This window comes from Oryctolagus cuniculus, chromosome 1 (assembly GCF_964237555.1).
Source record: "Oryctolagus cuniculus chromosome 1, mOryCun1.1, whole genome shotgun sequence".
Lineage (NCBI taxonomy): Eukaryota > Metazoa > Chordata > Mammalia > Lagomorpha > Leporidae > Oryctolagus > Oryctolagus cuniculus.
Window position 1 is genome coordinate 17,099,054 of NC_091432.1, and position 21,296 is coordinate 17,120,349.

Sequence of the window (21,296 nt, forward strand, 5' to 3'; positions counted from 1 at the left end):
CTCCTGCTTTAGACTCACAATACAAATGAACCAAAATAATTTAGCCTAGATTCTGTTAGAATGCTTAAGTCACATCAGCAAATCGCACAGCTAATCATTTTCATCTGTTTAGTGTTGATTTTATCATCATACATAACTAGACTTTTGGGAAGAGGCTTTGTTTCTTGTGAATTTGCAACAACTGTGCATAGAGAAGGACACACAAGCCTCCGGAAGCAGTTATCCAGGGCTTTGTCATGGCTGTATGCTCATAGAAGAAATCACTACAGATGACCCGTCAGTGTGAAAAGGGGGACATTCAGAAGAAGCAAACTGAGTTGGGGTTTTATTGTCAAAGAAGCTTTGATTCATACAAGTACTAGTGTAGAATGTCTAGGTATTTTATTTGTGTGCAGAGGAGTAAAAGTTTACAACAAATTTTCCATCATCTTTTTGAAAGATAAAGTTGAACTGCTAGCACTACATATAAATTTCTCAATTATAGACATAAACATATTACAATCAACTGTCTTTTATTTGGAGAAAGTAGGACTGAGATTTGGAAGACCTGAACTTGAAATGTTTAGATTTATTACCTGAAACAAGCAAATTAGTAAACCTCTCTTAGTTCCAATTTGATACTTTATAGAACGGGAATAGTAATGTTGAAATTAATAGTTAGGAAAATAGATTTAATGATCTTAATGAAGTTAATATGTTTACATATAATAAAGTACTCATTAAACGTAAATATTTTATCACATCTTTGAAGCATAGCTTTGGAAATTTATCATGTAGGTTTTTTTATTATTATTGAGAACTTACTTCTTCAAATGCCTCCCCAAGACTTATTAAGAAAGACAATAAACTTTGTTTAGATGCTAGGAAAATTGTGAGTCTTGGGAATATTTTTAGAAATAAGAACAAATTAAGAGGATCTGTAAATTTTCCGGCTTATTTTTTGTGCCAAGAAACAGATTTTGGGATAAATGAATTGCTTCTCTCTTCTTTTTTTGGAAATCTATCTTTTTACTTTGGGAGATTTGTGGTTTCACAAAAGAAAAGGTGGAGTGGGAAGGAAACTGGGTGGGAAAGAGGGGGAACAAACAGGGAAAGAGAGAAGGAGAGATGGAAATCCACAGTAGTTCTTTTACTACTCAACGTATCACTCTTTATATATCCACCTAAGAATCTCTAACTTATTTTTTATTTTACTACAAACAAAGCAGAAATGAAAAAAATGTTCTGAGATCAAGATTCTATGGAAAAATTAGTTACCTCTAAGTGACATAAATATAAAGAAAATGACAGTGAGAGTCTAGAGAAAAAATACTGATGAATCTTCAAGGAATTGATTTATAGCTGTCCTATTTCATATCCAGAATATGTGTACATGAGCATTGAAGCCTTAGCAAAGTATATCAAAAGCTATCAAAGGCACATAGCAAAAGGTTTGCCCTTTTTCTTATTTATTTGCAAGTTTGATTTGCCAATGATCTGTAAAATTTAATTCTCCATACTTTACCACAAATCTAGTTCACTCTATTCATATACATTGCCACTTTCTTAGCATTATGAGCAAATTACATTACCCTCCTCTTCACCAAATGCCTCATGGCATTTTTAACCTCTGTGTTTCTCACTGTGTAAATTATAGGATTTAACATAGGGGTGAGGATTGCAAAGAACACAGTGACGAACTTGTCCACAGGGTAAGTGGCCACAGGACGCATGTAGGTGAATATGCAAGGCACAAAAAAGAGTACAACGACAGTAAAATGAGAGCCACACGTGGAGAGGGCTTTGCGCTGCCCTTCAGACCCATGAGACTTCAGAGAGCACAAGATGACTATGTAGGAGATCAGCAGCATACACAAAATGAGCAAGCACATGGCTCCACTATTGGCTGCTACCACCATTCCAAGCCTGTACGTGTCTCTGCATGCAAGTTTCAACAACGGGAAGAGATCACACATGAAGTGGTCAATGACCTTGGGACCACAGAAGGGCAGGTTGACCATGAAAAGAATCTGCACAGTGGCGTGCAGAATGCCGCCAATCCAGGCTACCACCACCAGGAGGCGGCACAGCTCTTGTCGCATAATGGTCACGTAGTGCAAGGGCTTGCAGATGGCCACATAGCGGTCAAAGGCCATGACGATGAGAAGGATTATCTCTGATCCTCCCAGGAAGTGCTCCACAAACAGCTGGGTCAGGCAGCCACCCAGCGAGATAGTTCTCCTCTGGTAGAGCAGGTCAATGATCATTTTGGGGGTGGTGACAGAGGTGTAGGAGGCATCTATGAAGGACAAGTAAGTGAGAAAGAAGTACATGGGAGCTGTAAGTGTGGGGCTGAGGGCGATGGTGACGACAACGAGCACATTGGCCAGCACAGTAAATAGGAAAATGAACAAAAACACGATGAAGAGTATCTTCTGCAGGTGTGGATTCTGTGTGAGCCCCAAGAGAACAAATTCAGTCACATTATGGGGAGGCATGAGGTGATCTATTCAGGAAGTGACACCTTCCTGGGGCTTGAATCACCTATAAACATATAAAGAAAGGTAGCTAATTAATCATGAGGAGATTGTAATGTAAATTTCATAGTACAGAAATGCAGTCGCTATTTGAAATGCAGAGTTATAGAGAGGCAGAGAGAGAGGAGAGAGAGAATCTGCTGGGTCACTCCTTAAATGGCCACAAAGGCCAGAGCTGGGCCAATCAGAAGCCAGGAGCCTGGATTTTTCTCCAGGTCTCCCATGTGGGTGCAGGGGCCCAGTAGATGGACTTGAGCCATCTACTGCTTTCCCAGGCCATAGCAGAGAGCTGGATCAGAAGTGGAGCAGTCAGGACTCAAATTGGCACTCATATGGGATGCCGTTACTGAAAGCACAATGCCAGTCCCAAGCATAAATTTCTGAAAAGAGACTGCATTCCAGTTCAATAATTTCTAGCATATTTCATAGATTGAGTATGAAAATATTCATTCCCTCAGGAAAGAGCATGTTATTGGGTAACAACTTTCAGGAAAATTTTACTATTAGTTAATTCATACTGTTTATTCTTCAAAATTGTGTTTCACATACAATTGAACAACCGGCAGTCCCATCTAATTAAAATTATAGTTTCAATATACAGGGATAAAAAAATTCTTAGATATTGTTTCAGTTCATGGAAATACAAAAAGCACTTACATGTACTTACCTTTATTTCTAAGGTTTTAAAAATACAAATTTAGGTGAGTAGGCAATTAGTGCAGTAGCTAAGATGTGCAAATCCCATATCAGAGGACCTAGATTGGATTCTGGTTTTGGCTTCTGACTCCAGTTTCGTGCTAATGTGTACCCTGGCAAGTAGAGATGATGGCTCAAGTAACTGGTTTCTATCACCATGCGTGGGAGGCCTGGATTGTGTTCCAATTCCCCAACCGCATTCATGTGAGAATCTGAGGAGTGAGCAGTGGATGGGAGTGCCCTCTTGCTCTCTTTCACTCTAGCTTTCTTTCTTTGAGCCTCTCAAATAAACAAATTAAATTTTAAAAAAAGAAATTTGACACAATGGAAAAGAAACAAGCAGCCTACTGGATGAGACAGATGCTATACTATTAATTACCACAATAAAGTACCCACTACATGTTTAGTTATTCAACAAATATTTATGGCACCCTTACAATGCTTATTAATGTAAGCTAGCCATATAAAATCATGAAAACATCCCTATCAAATGCAATTAGTAATCCCTCCACTGAGATTTTATTCAAACATAGCAACAAATGCTGTGCATAAATCCATGTGATGGGTGATCAATTCACTTGCTTTGTGTTTTCACAGTGTAAACTATCACACTTTCCCCCACCCTCCCTCAGTGTCTGCAATCCATTCTTGATTAATGCATGTTACATCACTCATAGAATGGAGAAAAACATAAATTTTCCAAAGAAAACATAGCTATAGCAAACTGTATTTTTCAAAAAGCCATGTTCATTTTCTTTTCAAAGATAAATGAACAAAGGGCTTAATTTTTTTAATCACCCAAGATGAAAATTTTATACATACATGAAATTGAAGTGCAACTTCATTACATTCCCTTATTCTGAGATTGCTTCCCAAAAAGATCTGAAAAGAATACGGTGTCCATAAAGTAAGAAAGAAACATAATCAATGGATATGATTTACAAATAGGAAGAAAAGAAATAGCTTGGCCTTTTTTCTCTAACTTCACAACACTCATCTTAGGAATAAACTTAAAGGAAAAAATTTTAACAAGAGGAAAATCATTATGTGGAAAATCATTATGTAAAACATGTTCACCACAGTCATAAGAGCTGTAAAATACTGTAAACTGCATGGAATGTCCAATGATAGAGAACTGGATCAGTAAAATATGGTGTACCCCATGCAATAATGTTTAGCTTTTAACAGAGATGTTTTTGATACTTGCATAATATCACAGGAAGAGTCTTATTTATACAGTTTAATATATATTATTGCTGTATATTCATGCTAGTAGTAAAAATGGTCTTAAAGATCTTAATGTATAAATTAATGGGCTTATAATTGATTCCATTTTTCCTGATGCCTGAGTTGCTGCAGAAGAGATTTTAGCTTCCAATTGGGCTGGAAAAGGGGTGGTTGTATTATTTTTAAGGTCCATATAATCCTAAGATTCTATAATTATTGTATTTCCTTAAAAGAAAATCTCACCTATCACTTTGTCTGGCATATGTCCCTGCCCAGGGTCCCAGAGTGCTGTTTGTTCTTCAGGAAAGAAATACAGTTCTGAGATTAAAAATTCCAACTAACAACTACAGTTAAATCTTTGTTGACTTATAAATACATCGTTGGATAATGCTGTTCTCTTGAGCTTTACAAAGGGTTTCCCCACATCCTCTTTGCAGGCAAATTCTATGAACTTTCTTAGCTGTGGCTAATTAGATCTCAAAGGTATTTTATTATTATTAGCAGATCTTGTCAATAATCCAATTATTTCACCTTACTTAACTGCACATTAGAGAACTTTTACAGCCATTCATCTTTATTTGTTAACTTCTTTGAAAGTACACAGAAACACATAGTGTATCAAATAAACAAAATGCAACAATCAATAATGATTTTGGATATTTAATAACAAATGAACTTAATATGGTGTCTGGATACTAGACATTGTATAAATTAAATAGATGGTAACTATCTGACTTTTAAATTTTTCATAATAATAGTTTCTTCTTTATCAGCCTACTTTTGGTAGCCCTCATACCATGTATATTTTGTTTTCCAATGTACATTAAGTGATGGTTATGACCCCAGTGTAACAGCAACACTTCACATAGCAGTACTTTAAGTACTTCTTTAAAACAGTTATCTCTTAGGCAAACATTGGAATTAGAGTAGCATGGACATTATGAGAGTAATTATATTCTTGAATTAGATTGAGCTTTCTAATATATTTTTTCAGCCATTTAAATGTATTCCCTATGGAATGAGAAAGAGATAGGCTCCAATATTCTCATTTTATGACACAGAAAGCTAAATCAATCAGAATATTGTCTGCCAATGCAAAAAGGAAACCATACCTCTTAAATCTGGTGTCCTTATTACACTACGGTCTAGCACCTAATGCGATAAGACACTTTTACCCCATCACCAATTGTGAGGCATATTGAAATTCTCTACTAAATGAAGCACCTATCCATGTTTGAAATTATATTCAATTGAATCTAACAAAATTCAGAAAAATTTCTATATGGAACCACATTCACTAATACATGTTTGAATATGCATTCTAAAATGAAAGAAGAAATCGTCCCTAACTCCAAACTCATTTCAGGGAATGTGGTCACTGCGAACAGCCTGGAGAACAAGTATAACAAATTTGAGACCATGTCACCACAGCTAGTTTTATAGTCCCATGAATATCACACTACCATGATTTTTGTGATACTAGATGACAAGGTTTAAACGAGGCATCAAGACTAAAGAAAGATATGAACATGGAGTTGGCCATAGTGGCATTTGTTAAAATGTCTGTTGCAGTTTGTTGCAGCCATTTGGGGAATGAACCAGTGGATGGAATATTCTCTCTCTCTCTCTCTCTCTCTCTTTCTCTCTCCCTTTTTCCCTCCCTTCCTCCCCTCTTTATAACACTGCCTTTCAAATACATATCTAAAGAGACAATTAATATGAAAAATAAAATTATTAACTTTAGAGATAATACCATGTATAAGACTCAGAAAAGGGAAGGATATTAAGTACATACAGAGTACTTTCTTCCTGAAACAAGCTTCCTCATCTGCATAGTCCAGCTTCAGTTGTAAAGTATGAATTCTGTTTGAGTTCTTCCCAGTATTCACATGAGAAATTCTCCAATTCCACACACAATTGTGAAGTTTATAGTTCTCAGTATTAGATTCCTTTCCTATTCAAAGATCTAGAGTGACTTTTATTTCCTTCTTTAAAGAAAGATTGAAATCAAGACTGGCTTCTATTTAATGTGCCTTGAATAACTAGAGACCCTAATATTTCCAAGTACATTAAATAAATTCATTATAAGTTAAGAATGGATGAGGAAAAATATCACTTTTTACCTTAGTATAATATTATGCCTTGACTTTTCAACAAGACAATATTTAATACCAACCATAGTCTTTTTTTAAAAAATCTGAAATATAATATTAGATTTACAAAATTATGGTAGAGCAACTTTGGTCATAAAAGACACCTTTTTTTAGATTTTTACTTATTTACTTGAAAGTCAGAGTTACACAGAAAAAAAAGGGATGCAGAAAGAGAGAGAGAGAGAGAGGTTTTCTTCCATCCATTGGCTGAAGCTGCACCAATCTGAAGCCAGGAGCCAGGAGCTTCTTCCAGGTCTCCCATGTGGGTGCAGGGGTCCAAAGACTTGGGCCATCTTCCACTGGCTTCCCAGGCCACAGCAGAGAGCTGGATCCGAAGTTTAGCAGCCGGAACTCAAACTGTTGCCCATATGGGATGCTAGCACTGCAGGCATTGGCTTTACCTGCTACGCCACAGCACCAGCCACAGAAAAGATACCTTTGATGTATTATTTAAGTTAATGAGAACAGGTAGTTTACAGAGAATGGGAAAGCCATTCATTATGTAAAGCACTCTATTCCCAAAATATTTAACCATGACTGTGTTAAAATCCCTGTTCTGGGTGGCTTCCAAAATGGCAGAGTAAGGAGAGAGCTTACTCCTCTCTTGTTTAGAGAGAAAATAGTTTTTAAAAAGTGGAGAGGTGCAGTCTCAGGGAAGCTTTGGGGAGAAAATAGCAGAGGAAACTCTACACACAAATTAGTGGAACACAGTGGCGAGCAATGGCACCAACAACTCAAGACCCGAGCAGCCAAGAGCCTCCACAGCAGTGTTGGTGAGTGAGGTGGGAATAGACTGTAGCAGCACAAACCACTGGAGATAAAGCTGCAGGAAGGACCTAGAGGGCTTGGAGCCCCATGGGCAATAGTGTGCCTGCCAAACTAGAGGAGGAAAAAAAAGGAAGGGCACATTTCTCTCTCCCCATCACCTTACAATGGCAGCCTGTAACAAGATGATAGATCAGGCACTGTTTTGGACATAAGCATAAGTAACAGCTGCACCAGCTGGTATTCATGCCCAGCAACCAGCTGAGTGGAGACTCCTGACTCTGATGAGCAGAACTAACAGGGAAGGGGCTGGGTGCTGTGACTGTAAGAGGCTTGTGTGCCAGGACTGAAAAAAAAAAAAAAAAACTGAGGCTGTGTGGGAGGACTCACAGTTTGGCTGGGACTTTGGGCAGTCACTGTGGGAGACTCTGCACACTCAGGGCTTCCAGGCTACATGGTGAGTGACATTGCTGGGGAATCTGAGTTTACACTGAGGCCTGCACTGTACATTAACACCCCAAGTAGTATCTCTGTCCTTAATGTGTTGTACAATGAGAGTGAACTTTAAAACTTGTTCTGTTTTTTTTTGTGTGTGTATGTGTGTGTGAAAATTACTGAAAACTTTATTTAGTATAGATTTGGTCTTCTATGTACAAAGTTAATCGACAGTGACTCTTAATGGAGCATGGAACTGGTAATGGGAGAGGGAGGAGGAGGGGGTTGGAGGTGTGAGTGGGAGGGCAGGTATGGTGGAAATAATTACTATATTCCTAAAGCTGTGCTTATGATATGTGTATTCCTTAAAAAGTAAATTAATTAACTAAAAAAACCCTGTCCCCAGATAGCTTAGTTTAACATCAGAATGCTCAGGAGCTACACTGTGATCTAAATGACTTAGACACACATTCTAACTATTAGAGTAGGACAATTGTTCTAGATATGTAGCATGAGGTTAAACAAATTTTAGGTCCTTAAGTTGGTCAGAATATATAAAATCAACCATATTCTATGTGGGATTGAACTCCATTGTAACATAAAATTAGAAAATTCATTTTCTACAGATTTATCCTCAGCTATAACAAATGCTATGAAATTTTAAATCAATTAATTTGATCAAGACATATATTTTACCAGAATATTACCTTTTAAAATTTTTAAATTTAAGATATCAATTTCTTGGGCAAGTTCTATTAGGAAACATTTTTTCATATGTGAGATGGGTACCAAGGCTCAAAACAGGAATAGATTTTTCACATTCTCACCATTAAAAAGACAATGAAAATTTTGGGGCTGGTGTTGGGGCACAGCAGACAAAACCAAAACTTGAAATACAGCACCCATAACAGTACATCAATTGGAGTTGCATCTGCACTCCTTCCAATCCAGCTCCTTGCTATTCCACTCGGGAAAACAGGGGAAGACGGCCCAAGTATTGAAGTCCCTGCTATGCATGTATGACACTAAAATGGAGTTCCAGGCTTCTGACATCAGCCTGACCCAGATATTTGAGATATGAACCAGCAGATGGAGATTACCTTTTTTGATCTGCTTCTACCTCTCTCTCTTTCACTCTGCCTTTCAAATAAATAAAATAAAACTTTTTGAAAGACAGGTAAATCACTATGGTTATGAATATCTTAATTAGCTTAATTGATTTTTACTATAATATATACATGGATCAAAACATCACATGGAATCACTTAAGTAATAATAAAGATTGTTTGTCAATTAAAAATAAAGTAGAAGTTTATAAAGAAGGAAATTTAAAGAACTTTTTAAAAATAAACCAAAAGTTTTTTTCACCATTTTTCACACTAAAATTGCACATATAAGATATTGATCCCTGCAGTTCCCGTGGGCTCTAAAGAAAATAACACATCCCATTTGGAAAACATTAATTTATGTGGTGCCACAGAATATTTTTTAACTTTTATTTAATAAATATAAATTTCCAAAATACAGCTTTTGGATTATAGTGGCTTTTTCATCCCATAACTTCCCTCTCACCCGCAACTCTCCAATCTCCTGCTCCCTCTCCCATTCCATTCACATCAAGATCCATTTTCAATTATCTTTATATACAGAAGATCAATTTAGGATATATTGAGTAAAGATTTCAACAGTTTGGTGCTTCAGAATATTAGTCTAGGTAAACAAAGAGTTGCTAATACAGCTGTAGTCGTGGACAGTGAGTCTTTCTGGTTTCTGTGCAGGACTGAATATCATGCTCCGTATGTGAAATGCAGCCTGCTTCCAACTGTGGTTACTTTTTAACTCCAAAGTTTCCTCATAGCATTTTTCATTTCTGCATTCCTCAGAGTATAGATGAAAGGGTTCAACATGGGAGTTATGAAAGTTAAAACCACAGTTACGTATTTATCAATGGGAAGGTTCAAACTGGGCCTAGCAAATAGAAAGATACAAGGGACAAAAAATAAAATAACCACAGTGATGTGGGATGCACAGGTGTAGAGAGCTTTGCGTTTCCCTTCCAATCCATGAGATTTAAGGGAGTGTAATATGACCCCATAGGAAACTAAGAGAATGAAGAAGGTGACAGAGCAAATTGCGCCTCCATTAGCTATCATACAAAGTCCAATGAGGTAGGTATCAGTGCAAGCAAGTTTCAACAAGGGGTACATATCACATATGAAGTTATCAATGACATTGGGGCCACAGTAAGGAAGCTGATAAACAAAGAGAAGTTGAACCAATGAGTGGAAGAATCCTACAGTCCAGGCCACCAGCAGCATGAGAACACACACACGCCGATTCATGATGGTCAGATAGTGAAGAGGTCTACAGATGGCCACGTATCTGTCATAGGCCATCTCCACCAAAAGAATGACTTCAGCACCTGCAAATATATGATCTAGAAAAACTTGGGTCATACATGCCTGGAAGGAAATGGTCTTCTTCTCATGGAACAAGTCTACAATCATTTTGGGAGCAATGGCTGTAGAGTAGACAGTATCGATAAAGGATAAATTAGCCAGGAACAGGTACATGGGGGATCCCAGGGACTGGCTGAACATAATTGTCACCACAATGAGAAGATTTCCTATAACTGTCACAACATAGATGAGTAGAAACATAACAAATAGAACTTTCTGCCCCTCTGGGTTCTGCGTGAGCCCCAGAAGGATAAACTCAGTCACATTGTTCCTATTTTCCATATATTGTTCTGAAAGTGTTGAGCTCAGGTATCAAAGCCTGCAAAGAGAACAACAATAAGCCTGAGAGGATCACAACTCTATGTCAAAAATGTAGTGCCTTACTCCATAACAATTCCACTCTGGAGCCTCACAGAGAGTAGCTCGTTAGATATTAGGGCTTAGAGTCTCCTCCCATAAGTACTGTATGCATTTTCACAGATTTCTTATTTCTATCAAAATAATGAGACTTTCATATTCTAGCTGGTAGATTCAAGTGGGTTGTCTAGATCTGAGAAAAGATCTATACTCATCAAGATTGTAGCTTTCTTAATGTCAGGATTTCCAGCAAAAAAGCATGTAACTGAATATCATTATTTCATGTGTTATAAGCCAGACACAGAATGACAAATATCACACGTACTTTCTTGTTTTTGGATGTATGAAAAAGTGATTGTTTTGAAACTAGAATAGTGGTTTCTAGAGATCTAGAAGGGTTGGGGGAGAAGATAAATAGATATTGAATACCAGGTACCAAAATATCATCATATAGAAACAACTTCTGGTGGTCCAGAGCACAGTGGAGTAACAACTGATACATATTGCATAAAAAGCTGAAAAATGATTTGGTAGGCTCCCAACAAAACAAAAAACATATAGGCTAGTTGACTGGTTTACTAGTTTATGCAATGTATTTGCATATATATGTATAAATATGTATGTTACATATATATTAAGGAATTCACTGTATTCCATAAAAAATCACAAGGATAACATGTGTATTAATTTTTAAAAAAATAAATATTTTAAATGATGATAATGATGTTGCTGATATTTTTTAGTTCTTTTCATATGAACAGCTGTAAGTAATATCAATGAGCTACATTTTCCTATTTAAAAAAATAGAAAGCTATTTTCTCCAGAATATCTCTTTCCAAGATGGCCTTTTTGGCTTTATACATCATTTTGCTTCCTGAAGGCTTTTTTGGGTCTTTGGAATCTTCCATGACAACAACCTCATGGACAATATCTTTATTTACATAGCTATATAAAATAATAGCTGATATATGGAACAAAAATTATAAGCTGTTGTACAGATACTTGCCATTCAGAGATACTTTACCATGAGATCATAGACTCTAAAAATAACTCAGTCACAGCAATTAAAGAAACAGGCATGCAGTGAGTGTTCATTAAATGCTCACTAACTTTATTACATCAAATTCAATATCAAAGCTCATCCGAGAACTACTGAGAAAAGATAATCTACTAAATTATCCTCAGCTGACAGTCAGTGTAAGCAATATGGGTTTTTTGACAACATACACACACATACACACACAAACACAAAAACAAACCAATACTGAATCACACCTAGGATACAAGAGACAAAATGCATAAATCAATGTAGATAAGCACTGTGTACACATTTTTTTTTTTCTATTTTTCAAATTTGAATAAAATTGATTATGACTAACCCTGGGTAAATTAAGAATATCAAAAATAAAGACTTTAAGCAGAATTTTCATATTGTAGAAAGAATTCTATACTCACAATCAGAATATCAGTTGACTCAGGATCAGTCATTGGGAAAATCATGTCCTGCCTTTTATTCCTTATTAGAAATTTTATGATCTTTCTAAATCATTGGCTTCTGAATTGTTATCATTGAAACAAGTTTATCCTAAATAATATAACATTTTGGCTGATAAATAATGTTTGTATGGATCAGCCTGACACAGCATGTGCTAGCAAAAACAAGCAGGTGCAGCCATCCTAATATCAGATAAAACAGATTTTAACACAAAACCTGTTAAAAGAGACAAAGGCATTATATAATGATCAAGGGATCAATTCAACAGAAAGATGTGACTGCGGTAAATGCATGTGAACACAGTACCAAGGGCTGGACATTTAAAACAAATATTAATGCATATAAAAGTAGACATAGACTCCAATACAATAATAAAGGGAGAATTCAACACCCCACTTTCATCCCTGGAAATATCAACTGACAAAAAATCAACAAAGAAGCCATAGAGCTAATCTACACTTTGGGCCAAATTCGTGTAACTGATATCTACAGAACATTTCATTACACAACTACAAAATACACATACTTTTCATCAGGAGAGGGAGCTTTCTCTAGGATAAACCATATGCTAGGCCATAAGACAAGTTAATTTTTCAAACAAATTTGAAATCATACCTTGGTATATTTTCTGACCTCAATGGAATGAAGTTGGAAATTCTCCAGTTAAGAAACTAGAAAAACATACAAACACATAGACTGAGCAACATGCTCCTGAATGAACAGTAGATCATAGAAGAAATCAAAGGAATATTTTAAAAATTTCAAGAATTGAATGAAGATGACAACACAATGTATCAAAATTTATGGGATATGGCAAAAGCTCTTTTAAGCAGGAAGATTATAGCAATTAGTGCCTACATCGAGAAATTGGAAAAGCACAAAGTAAAATATTCAAAGGCAAGAACGAACCAAACCTAGTTTTAGGATAAAATAAACAATTAAAATTAGAGAAGAAAGAAATAAAATTTAAGAAATATACAATTAAAAAAAACAGTTAAAACTGGCCCAACTACCCCCAAAAAAGTTAGAAAACAAAATTAATAATATCAGAGATGAAAAGGAAGCTGTTACAATGGATACAACGGAAACAAAAAAGAATCATCAGGCATTACTACAAATAGCTATATGCAAATAAATTGAAAAAATCTAGAAGCAATAGATTCTGAACACATAAATTCTACAAAGATGAATGATGAAAACGTAGAAAACCTAAGTAGACCAACAACCAAGACAAAGACAGAATCATTAGTAATGATCCTTACTGAATGGCTTGACTATTGAATTCTACCAAAACTTTAAAGAGAAATGATTCCAATAATTCTCAAACTATTCAAATCAATTGAAAGGGAAGAAATCCTCACAGATTCCTTCTATGAGGCCAGCATCACTTTAATGTGAAAAAGAAACTATAGATCAATTTCCCTGATGAACACATATGCAAAAATCATCAACAATGTACTAGCTAATAGAATCCAACAAAACATCAGAATGATAATTCACCCACAGCATGTGGGATTAATACTTAGTATGCAGAAATGGTTCAACAAATTAATAAATGTGTTATATCACATTAACAAATTGAAGAATATAAAACATAAAAAAAATCTCAATAGATACAGAGAATGTGTTTCATAATATAAAAAACCCTTTCATGATTAAATCCTTAAGCAAATTGGGTATGGAAGAAACTTTCCTTAACAAAATCAATGCCGTAGCTGATAAACCCAAAGCAAGCATCATATTGAATAGGGAAGACTCGGTAGCATTTCTATTAAGAACCGAAACCAGATAAGGATTCCCACTTTATCATTGCTATTTAATACATTCCTGGAAATTTTGGAAAGAACCATTAGGCAACAAAAGAAAACCAAAGATACACGTATTGGAAAGAAAGAAGTCAAGTTATCCCTGTTTACAGATGACATGATTCTATATACAAGGAAACCAAAAGATTCTACCAGGAGATTATTGGAACTCATAAGTGAGTTTGTAAAGTAGTAGGTTATAAAATCAGCACTAAAAATCAATAACCTTTTTTTGTATCCACAGAGTGTCATATCCGAGAAAGAACTTGTAAGATCAGTACCACTCACAATACCAAGAAAATGTAAAGACCTTAGAATAAATTTAATCAAGAAGGTGAATCCTAGGCCATAACAGAGAGCTGGGTCAGAATAAGAGCAGCCAGGACTAGAACCAGTGCACATATGGGATGCCAGCACTTCAGGCCAGGGGTTTTTCCTCAGCGCCACAGCGCCTACCCAAAAGTCAATTTCTTTATAGTAAAATAAAAATGCTACTTGTAACCTACATGTGGTTGGAAATTCTTTTGGAACAAATACAGAAAAACAATAATCACAGAGAGTGGATTGCCTTTCTCACAGAGTCCTTGTCAGTTTTGTCTTGTTTTCCTCTGTAATTTGGCAAGGATGGCCTGGGATACCTAAGCTAGTGTAGCTTTTGAGAGATCAGGTTCCACATTCTGGTTTGGAATTTGTGCCTCAGAATCTGTATTTGTCAACTAAGTGACTTTGCACAAATTACTCACCCTCATTTGTATCATTAAATGACAGTATCTAATACGAAGCGTGGTTTTTAAGAATTAAATTGGTAATGTAATAAAGATCACAGAAAATGTTCTGGCAAATAATAAATCCTACATAAATTAAAAATACCATTTATCAACTCTACTTTCCCATGTAACTTTAGTGCCAGACGTTTATAAGTAGCGTTACATGAATTTCCCCAAAATTCCCTCTTCTCTCTAATTATCAAAAGAACACTCCTGCTGGGTTGATGGATTGAATAGACCACAATCACATGTAATATGCAGGCTATCCTTGCCTTTACCATTCATATTACTGAAGGGAAATCCTTATCCATCTTTCTCCACAACTCAGTCCCTTCCTTGAAATTTATCAGTCAGACTAAATGTAATCTAAGGGATTTTTTTTTTTTTTTTTTTGTAATTTAGGACATCAACTGAGCCGACAATGTAATGTGTCAGTTTCATTCCCTATAATGAGAAAATAAGACACATCAAAATGACACATTTTATAACTTCACTTTCATTGGGTGCCTAAGAGCAATCACATTCATCGAGACAGACATACAGCAGTGGTCACAAAGGGCTGAGGAAGTGGAGAAAGTATCATTGAACAGACATAGAGTTCTAGTTACGATGATGGAAAAGTTTAAGAGAGAGGTAGTGATGACAGATGTACAGGAATGTGTTATGTATACTGATAGACTATGACAATAAAAAACACAACAGATATAAAATGTCTACACCGAACCAAAACATTTAAAAACATCATATACAAGCTAGCAATTTATAAAGAGCTATAAAAATCCTTACTGTTGTCTTCACTGGGGGGCTGGCACTGTTGCATAGCATATAAGTCCACCGGCTGCAGTGCTGGCTTCCCATTGGGTGACCTGGGCACTCCAATTTGTTCCAGCTCTCTGCTATGACCTGTGAAAGAAGTAAAGGATGAACCAAGTCCTTGGGCTCCTGCACCATCTGGGAGACCCAGAGGAAGCTCAGGCTTCTTGCTCCTGGCTCCTGGCTTCCGGCTTCAAATGACCTAGCTCCAGCTGTTGCAGCCATTTGGGGAGTGAACCAGCAGATGGAAGACTTTATCTCTGCCTCTGCCTCTCTGTAACTCTGCCTTTCAAATAAATAAATAAATCTTTTAAAAATTGTTGGATTTTCTCAATTATATAAAGCAATCTAGTCACTACGTTGGACTATACAAATGCTCTGTTGAGTATGTGTTGATCACAAAATTATCTATCAGAAAATTATGGTCATTATATTTATTATAATAATATTCTGTATAATAGAGGAAATGCACATGCAAACCTAATCTTAGAGGTTTCATCATCAAACATACGAAAGCAAATGATAAATTGTGTTTCTTTAAAACATAACTCATTCTGATTAAGCCTATCATGTCCTATTATAACAACAGCACAGAGTTTTTGTAAATGTTTTACCTGAAGTTTCTATTTCATCTTTTCCAGTCCACTCTTAAGCATTCTTTTCTTAGCTTCCAAAGGTGAATGAAGAGAAGTCAGAATTGACACCACCAAGGTGGACTGTAAAGAAAAGATAAGAGCATTTGCAATCACTGAGGATATAAATGCTTTGTCACACAGGGATATATCTCATTTTGTCAGTGCAGAGTATGAAGATCCTCTGCAACTTTCTTAAAGAATTTCAGTCTATATTATGGGATGACCCATAGCTGCCTTCATGAATAAACAGTTGTATTTTTAAATCATCAAATTTGAGAGCTGGCATTGATAACATACATCAAGAGTCAAACAGATTAAAATCTTGGGTATTATGATTCCTGAGAAAATTAATGGAATAAAACTATTATAGTATTTTTAGTCAATGGTGTGTGGTACTAAATAATTTGTTTCTGGGATCTTTTAAAAGCCTACATGACTGCTTTAATATGGCTCCTGTCTAGTCAGGTAATGGCTTTTTTTATATCTCGACAGTAACATTAATACCCAGAAGAGAATTCTTCTCCCATATAAGGGACGCAATAACTGGGCACTTAGCCAACAATGAATAATAAAGTGCTTCACTGAGTTGTTCAAACCATTAGTCCCCAAGGCTGCTTCTTCCAACTTAAATTCTCTGAGGAATCATGTCCCAGAGAACCGAGAAAATCCTCGTTATCCTTCTAGTACATTCTATATTTTCAGAACCTTTTCCAGGACAATCCTTCAGGACAATTAAATGAAAAAATAACAATCTAACAACAATTTTTTAACTTTTATGTAATAAATATAAATTACCAAGGTACAGCTTTTGAATTACAGTGGCTTTCCCCCCAATAACTTCCCTCCCACCCCCAACCATCCCATCTTCTGCTCCCTCTCCCATCCCATTCACATCAAGATTTATTTTCAATTATCTTTATATACAGAAGATCAATTTAGTATATACTAAGTAAAGATTTCAACAGTTTGCAACCATACAGAAACACAAAGTATAAAGTACTGTTTGAGTACTAGTTATAGCATTAATTCACATAGTACAACACATTAAGGACAGGTATCCTACATGGATATTGTTGACATAACACTTGACACACTTGTTTATGGCATCAGTAATAACGCTAGGTTCTTGTCATGAGTTGCCAATGCTATGGAAGAGACAGTCAATTATTAACAGTAAAGACACAAGGATTTAAGACCAGAATTATTTGATTTAATTAATAGGCATATATTTAAGTTCTCACATCCAAGAAAGTGCTAGAATAAAAGAAAGGCTCAGTTTTTGCATGCGGTCAACTTATTTAATGAGAATGGCACAGATAATTTCTAATCAATTTATAAAATTTGTAATCCAACACAGATATCAAATCAAATGTAATTCCAATGTATTTATAGAAGAAAAGAATATTTGTTTAAAAAAGAAATGCAGAAACAAGTAACTAGTACCTGTAATATGTAATAGAAGATAAAATAATTAAATCCAGAAGTGTTTCACACTTCATATTCAGATGTTTTATACAGAGCCATTCCTTAAGTTTCAGCCACTCTAAATATCTTCAAAAGAAGCATATAATACAATGCAACAGGTATTAAAATATGATGCATAGCTAACACATTCAGCAAAACTAAGATATTAGGGAAACTGTGATCTTTGGATTATCTCTAAACAGAGAAATAAGTATCAAATCCCAACAGAGAATCTCTGCAGCTGATGACTGAAGGTGGAGAGGAGAATGCAGAAGCTTCGAGATACTAGAGGCAGGAAGGAGAAGCAGAAAGCCCACGGAGGTGGAGCACAGCCAGAACCATGCACAAAAGAGTAAATCAGGCTGATTTTAAAAGCATAACAGAAAGACAGCTGACAAGTCAAAGCACTGAGCACAGGGACAGAATCAAACTGAAGACTGTGTTCTCATAGAGAGATCACTTCCTAGGGGATGAGGATGAGTAGAAATGGAAGGTTCTCTTGGAAGATTTGATGGTAAAGGAAAGAAGAAAATAAAAAGAGGTTAATCAAGGTTCTGAGAAAATAAAGGAGAATGACCAACTCTATACATACTGTTAGCATTCTTTCTGCATTTAAAAAAAAAAATATTCGGAGTACACACTTAGCCTAGTCTTAATGACTTCTCCCTCCTCTGTGAGACCAACTGGATCTTGTTCCCATTTCCAGCTCTTGAATCCAGGTTCCTTCCATTGAAGACTCCGGGGACCAGCAGTGATGGTTCAATTAATTGGGTTCTTTCCACTCACATGGGAGAGCTCTGGCCTCGTGGGAATTTGGGGTGTGATCCAGAAGATGGGAGTGTGTCTCTCTCTCTTTCTCCTCAAATTATTACAGAAATATTTGGCTATGATGAAAATAACAAAGAATATTTACAAACTAAAAACCTTGAGATTCCAAAAGCCTTTGACTCACTTTGTCTTTCTAAGAGCCTTACTGTGAGATTTCAAAATGAACAGAATACAAAAATCAGTAACACTCCATGCACAGATAATTACAGCAGGAAGAAATCAGAAAGTGAAGCATATAACATTTCAACTGAAGACCCTCCAAAAGAATCTAGAAGAAATGAAAAATTTTACAAAATGTCTTGGGTTCAGTTGCAGAAGAAATCATTCCTGACAGAGCTCCATATGCAGATGATTTATTGGTGTGTGACCTAAAGAGCAAAGCATGTGAAAGAGCAGTAGGAATTGCTATGGACACAGAAAAACTGATGTGAATGCATCAAAAGCTAATAGGAAATTCTGATGTTGAAATGACCTCGAAGATGTCCAAATCAAGATCAATGGGCTGAGCATCTGTGCCTTTAATTCAATCAGAATTAGAGACAGAGATAGATGAGTTATATTGTACCGTGCTCACCAATTGCTCATTAATCTAGTTTCATACTAAGAGAATCATCAGGTTTATATTGAGATATGTTCTACAAAGCAAGTAGGAGATACTCCTCCAAATGTTAATGTAACAAAAAGTCAATGAAGTAGTTGAAGTACTTTTCCAGGTTAAAATAGAGAGACAAAAAACCACAATTCAGTGCATGATCCTGGATTTGACACTGGACTATGCTCTATAGAAGCACATATGTAGCACATTATTTGAGTATGGACATACATGTTAATAATAATATTGTATGAATGATATTTAATTTGATAAATCTCTGCGTTTCTGCAAGAAAATGTTTTTGTTCCTTCAGGATCTCCCCCTTCGGGAACTGGCCGGGTTACCACGAAGGAAGAGTCGAGGAGACTGAGGAAGGTCATGCTAAACACACTTTGCAAGTACTCTAGGTGATTAGGAGGAGAGATCGCTCAAGCCTACTGCTGTGGGCACTAGGTGCTAAGGACCAGGGAGAGAGGCTGAGCAACCTCTGGTTACAGCCTCTGAGGGTCCCCTTATATACAGTTTCTAGAGGCTAGCCCCGCCCACATTCCAACCTCCCAGGGTCCCATAGTCATGGCAATGACAGTTTGTGGTTTGTGGTTAGTTCCTCTAGTTAGGCCATCTCTTTTCAAATCTTAGGAGCTAGAGCGACTACTTCTCTACTTTTCTTTCAAGCTGCGATACTGCACAATTACTTTCTTTCAAACATCACTGCAGTTACTTTCTTTCAAACAGCGCTACAGTTACTTTCTCCATGTATGGTTCCCTAACAGTTCCTGTAACAGATATGATGAAAAAAATAAGGCTAAAGATTCATGTTGTGTAATGTCCAGAATATCTACAGATCATAATAATGCAATACTGACATAAGATTCAAAACATGAATCCATAAAACAAAACTGACTCTGAAATCATACCCTTTTGTTTATTGTCAATTCCTTTTATTAAATTTATTTATTCATTTGAAAGTGTTACAGAGTTGGAGGGAGACAAAGAGAGATCTTTCATCCACTGGTTTACTTTCCAGATGGCCACAAAAGCCAGGCAGGGCTGGGCCAGGCAGAAGCCAGGATAAGAGAGAGAGAGACAATGAGAGAGAGAGAGAGAACCGTCCCCCTACTGGTTCACTCCACAAAGGCCTGCAACAGCCTGGGCAGGATCAGGCCAAAGTCAGGAGACTAGAATTCCATCCCAGAATTCCACTTGTGTTGCAGGAGCTCAATTACTTGAGCAATCATCTGCTACCTACCGGAATGTGTGTCATTAGGAAACTGGCTCAGAAGCAGAGGAGAGGTGACTTAATCCCAGGATTTCAATATCAGATATGGACATCACAAGCAGTGCTGTGGTTTAACCTGCTGTGCTACAATGCTTGTGCCAAAGTAATTTTAAAAACCACAGTAACATAGTACGTAAGAACTTGTCTGGATGGCTATTATCGACAAAGAAGGAGTGGGAGCAAGGGAGGGAGAGAGGGAGAGAGAGAGAGAAAGAAAAGAAGGAGCAGGAGGAGGAAAGAGGGAGAAGGAGGAGAAGAGGAGGAAGAGGAAGGAGAAAGGACAAAAGGAAGAAAGAATGAGTAGTTTTGGAGATGTGAGGAAAGAGAACCTTTGCCTACTGTTGATGGGAATGTACATTATGGAAATCACTATGGAAACTTCTCAAAAATTAAAACTATGACCCCATATACCTCCTTATGGATATATAGATTTAGAATCTCCAGATGGCATGAAATCAGTAAGATGAAATCAGAAAGATATCTGCACGTCTATAAATCTGCATTATTCACAGTAGCCAAAATATGGACTCAAACTCAATGTCCACAACAGATGAATGGTGGAAGAAAATGTGTAGCATATATTCAGTGGGATACTTTTAGTCTTTTGAACAAGAGTCAGGTGTTTGGCACAGCAGGTAAGACAATCCTCTGGAAGCCTGTACCCTATATTGGAGTGCTTGAGTTTGAGTCTCAGATCCACTTCTGTTGCAGTTTCTTGCTAATGTGCAGCTTGGGAGGCAGCAGTGATGGCTCATGTACCTGGAACCCTGCCAGTCACTCATGGACCTGAGTTGTTTTTGGCTCCTGCCTTCTGTCTGGCCAGCTGTTGAAGCAGGGCATAGAAAATCCCTCACCATCTCTCTCTATCTCTAGCTCACTATTTCTTTGCCTTTTTTTTAGAAGGATTTGCAACGTTTATTTTTTTATTTTTTTAACTTTTATTTAATGAATATAAATTTCCAAAGTACAGAATATGTATTACAATGGCTTCCCCCCCATAACATCCCTCC

At 36.6% G+C, this 21,296-nt stretch overlaps 2 protein-coding genes across 2 annotated transcripts; both read right to left on the reverse strand.

Annotated features, from left to right (window-relative positions):
• Positions 1–1,562: 1,562 nt before the first annotated feature.
• LOC100355598 (olfactory receptor 4C3D-like) lies at positions 1,563–9,583 on the reverse strand. Its single transcript, XM_008272677.3, has 2 exons — positions 9,529–9,583; positions 1,563–2,485 (listed from the first exon to the last, which is right to left on the reverse strand). The coding sequence occupies exons 1-2, from the start codon at positions 9,581–9,583 to the stop codon at positions 1,563–1,565; spliced, it is 978 nt and encodes a 325-aa protein (XP_008270899.3).
• LOC100355348 (olfactory receptor 4A15-like) lies at positions 9,569–10,555 on the reverse strand. Its single transcript, XM_051853395.2, has one exon. The coding sequence runs from the start codon at positions 10,531–10,533 to the stop codon at positions 9,628–9,630; it is 906 nt and encodes a 301-aa protein (XP_051709355.2). The 5' UTR covers positions 10,534–10,555; the 3' UTR covers positions 9,569–9,627.
• Positions 10,556–21,296: the final 10,741 nt, after the last annotated feature.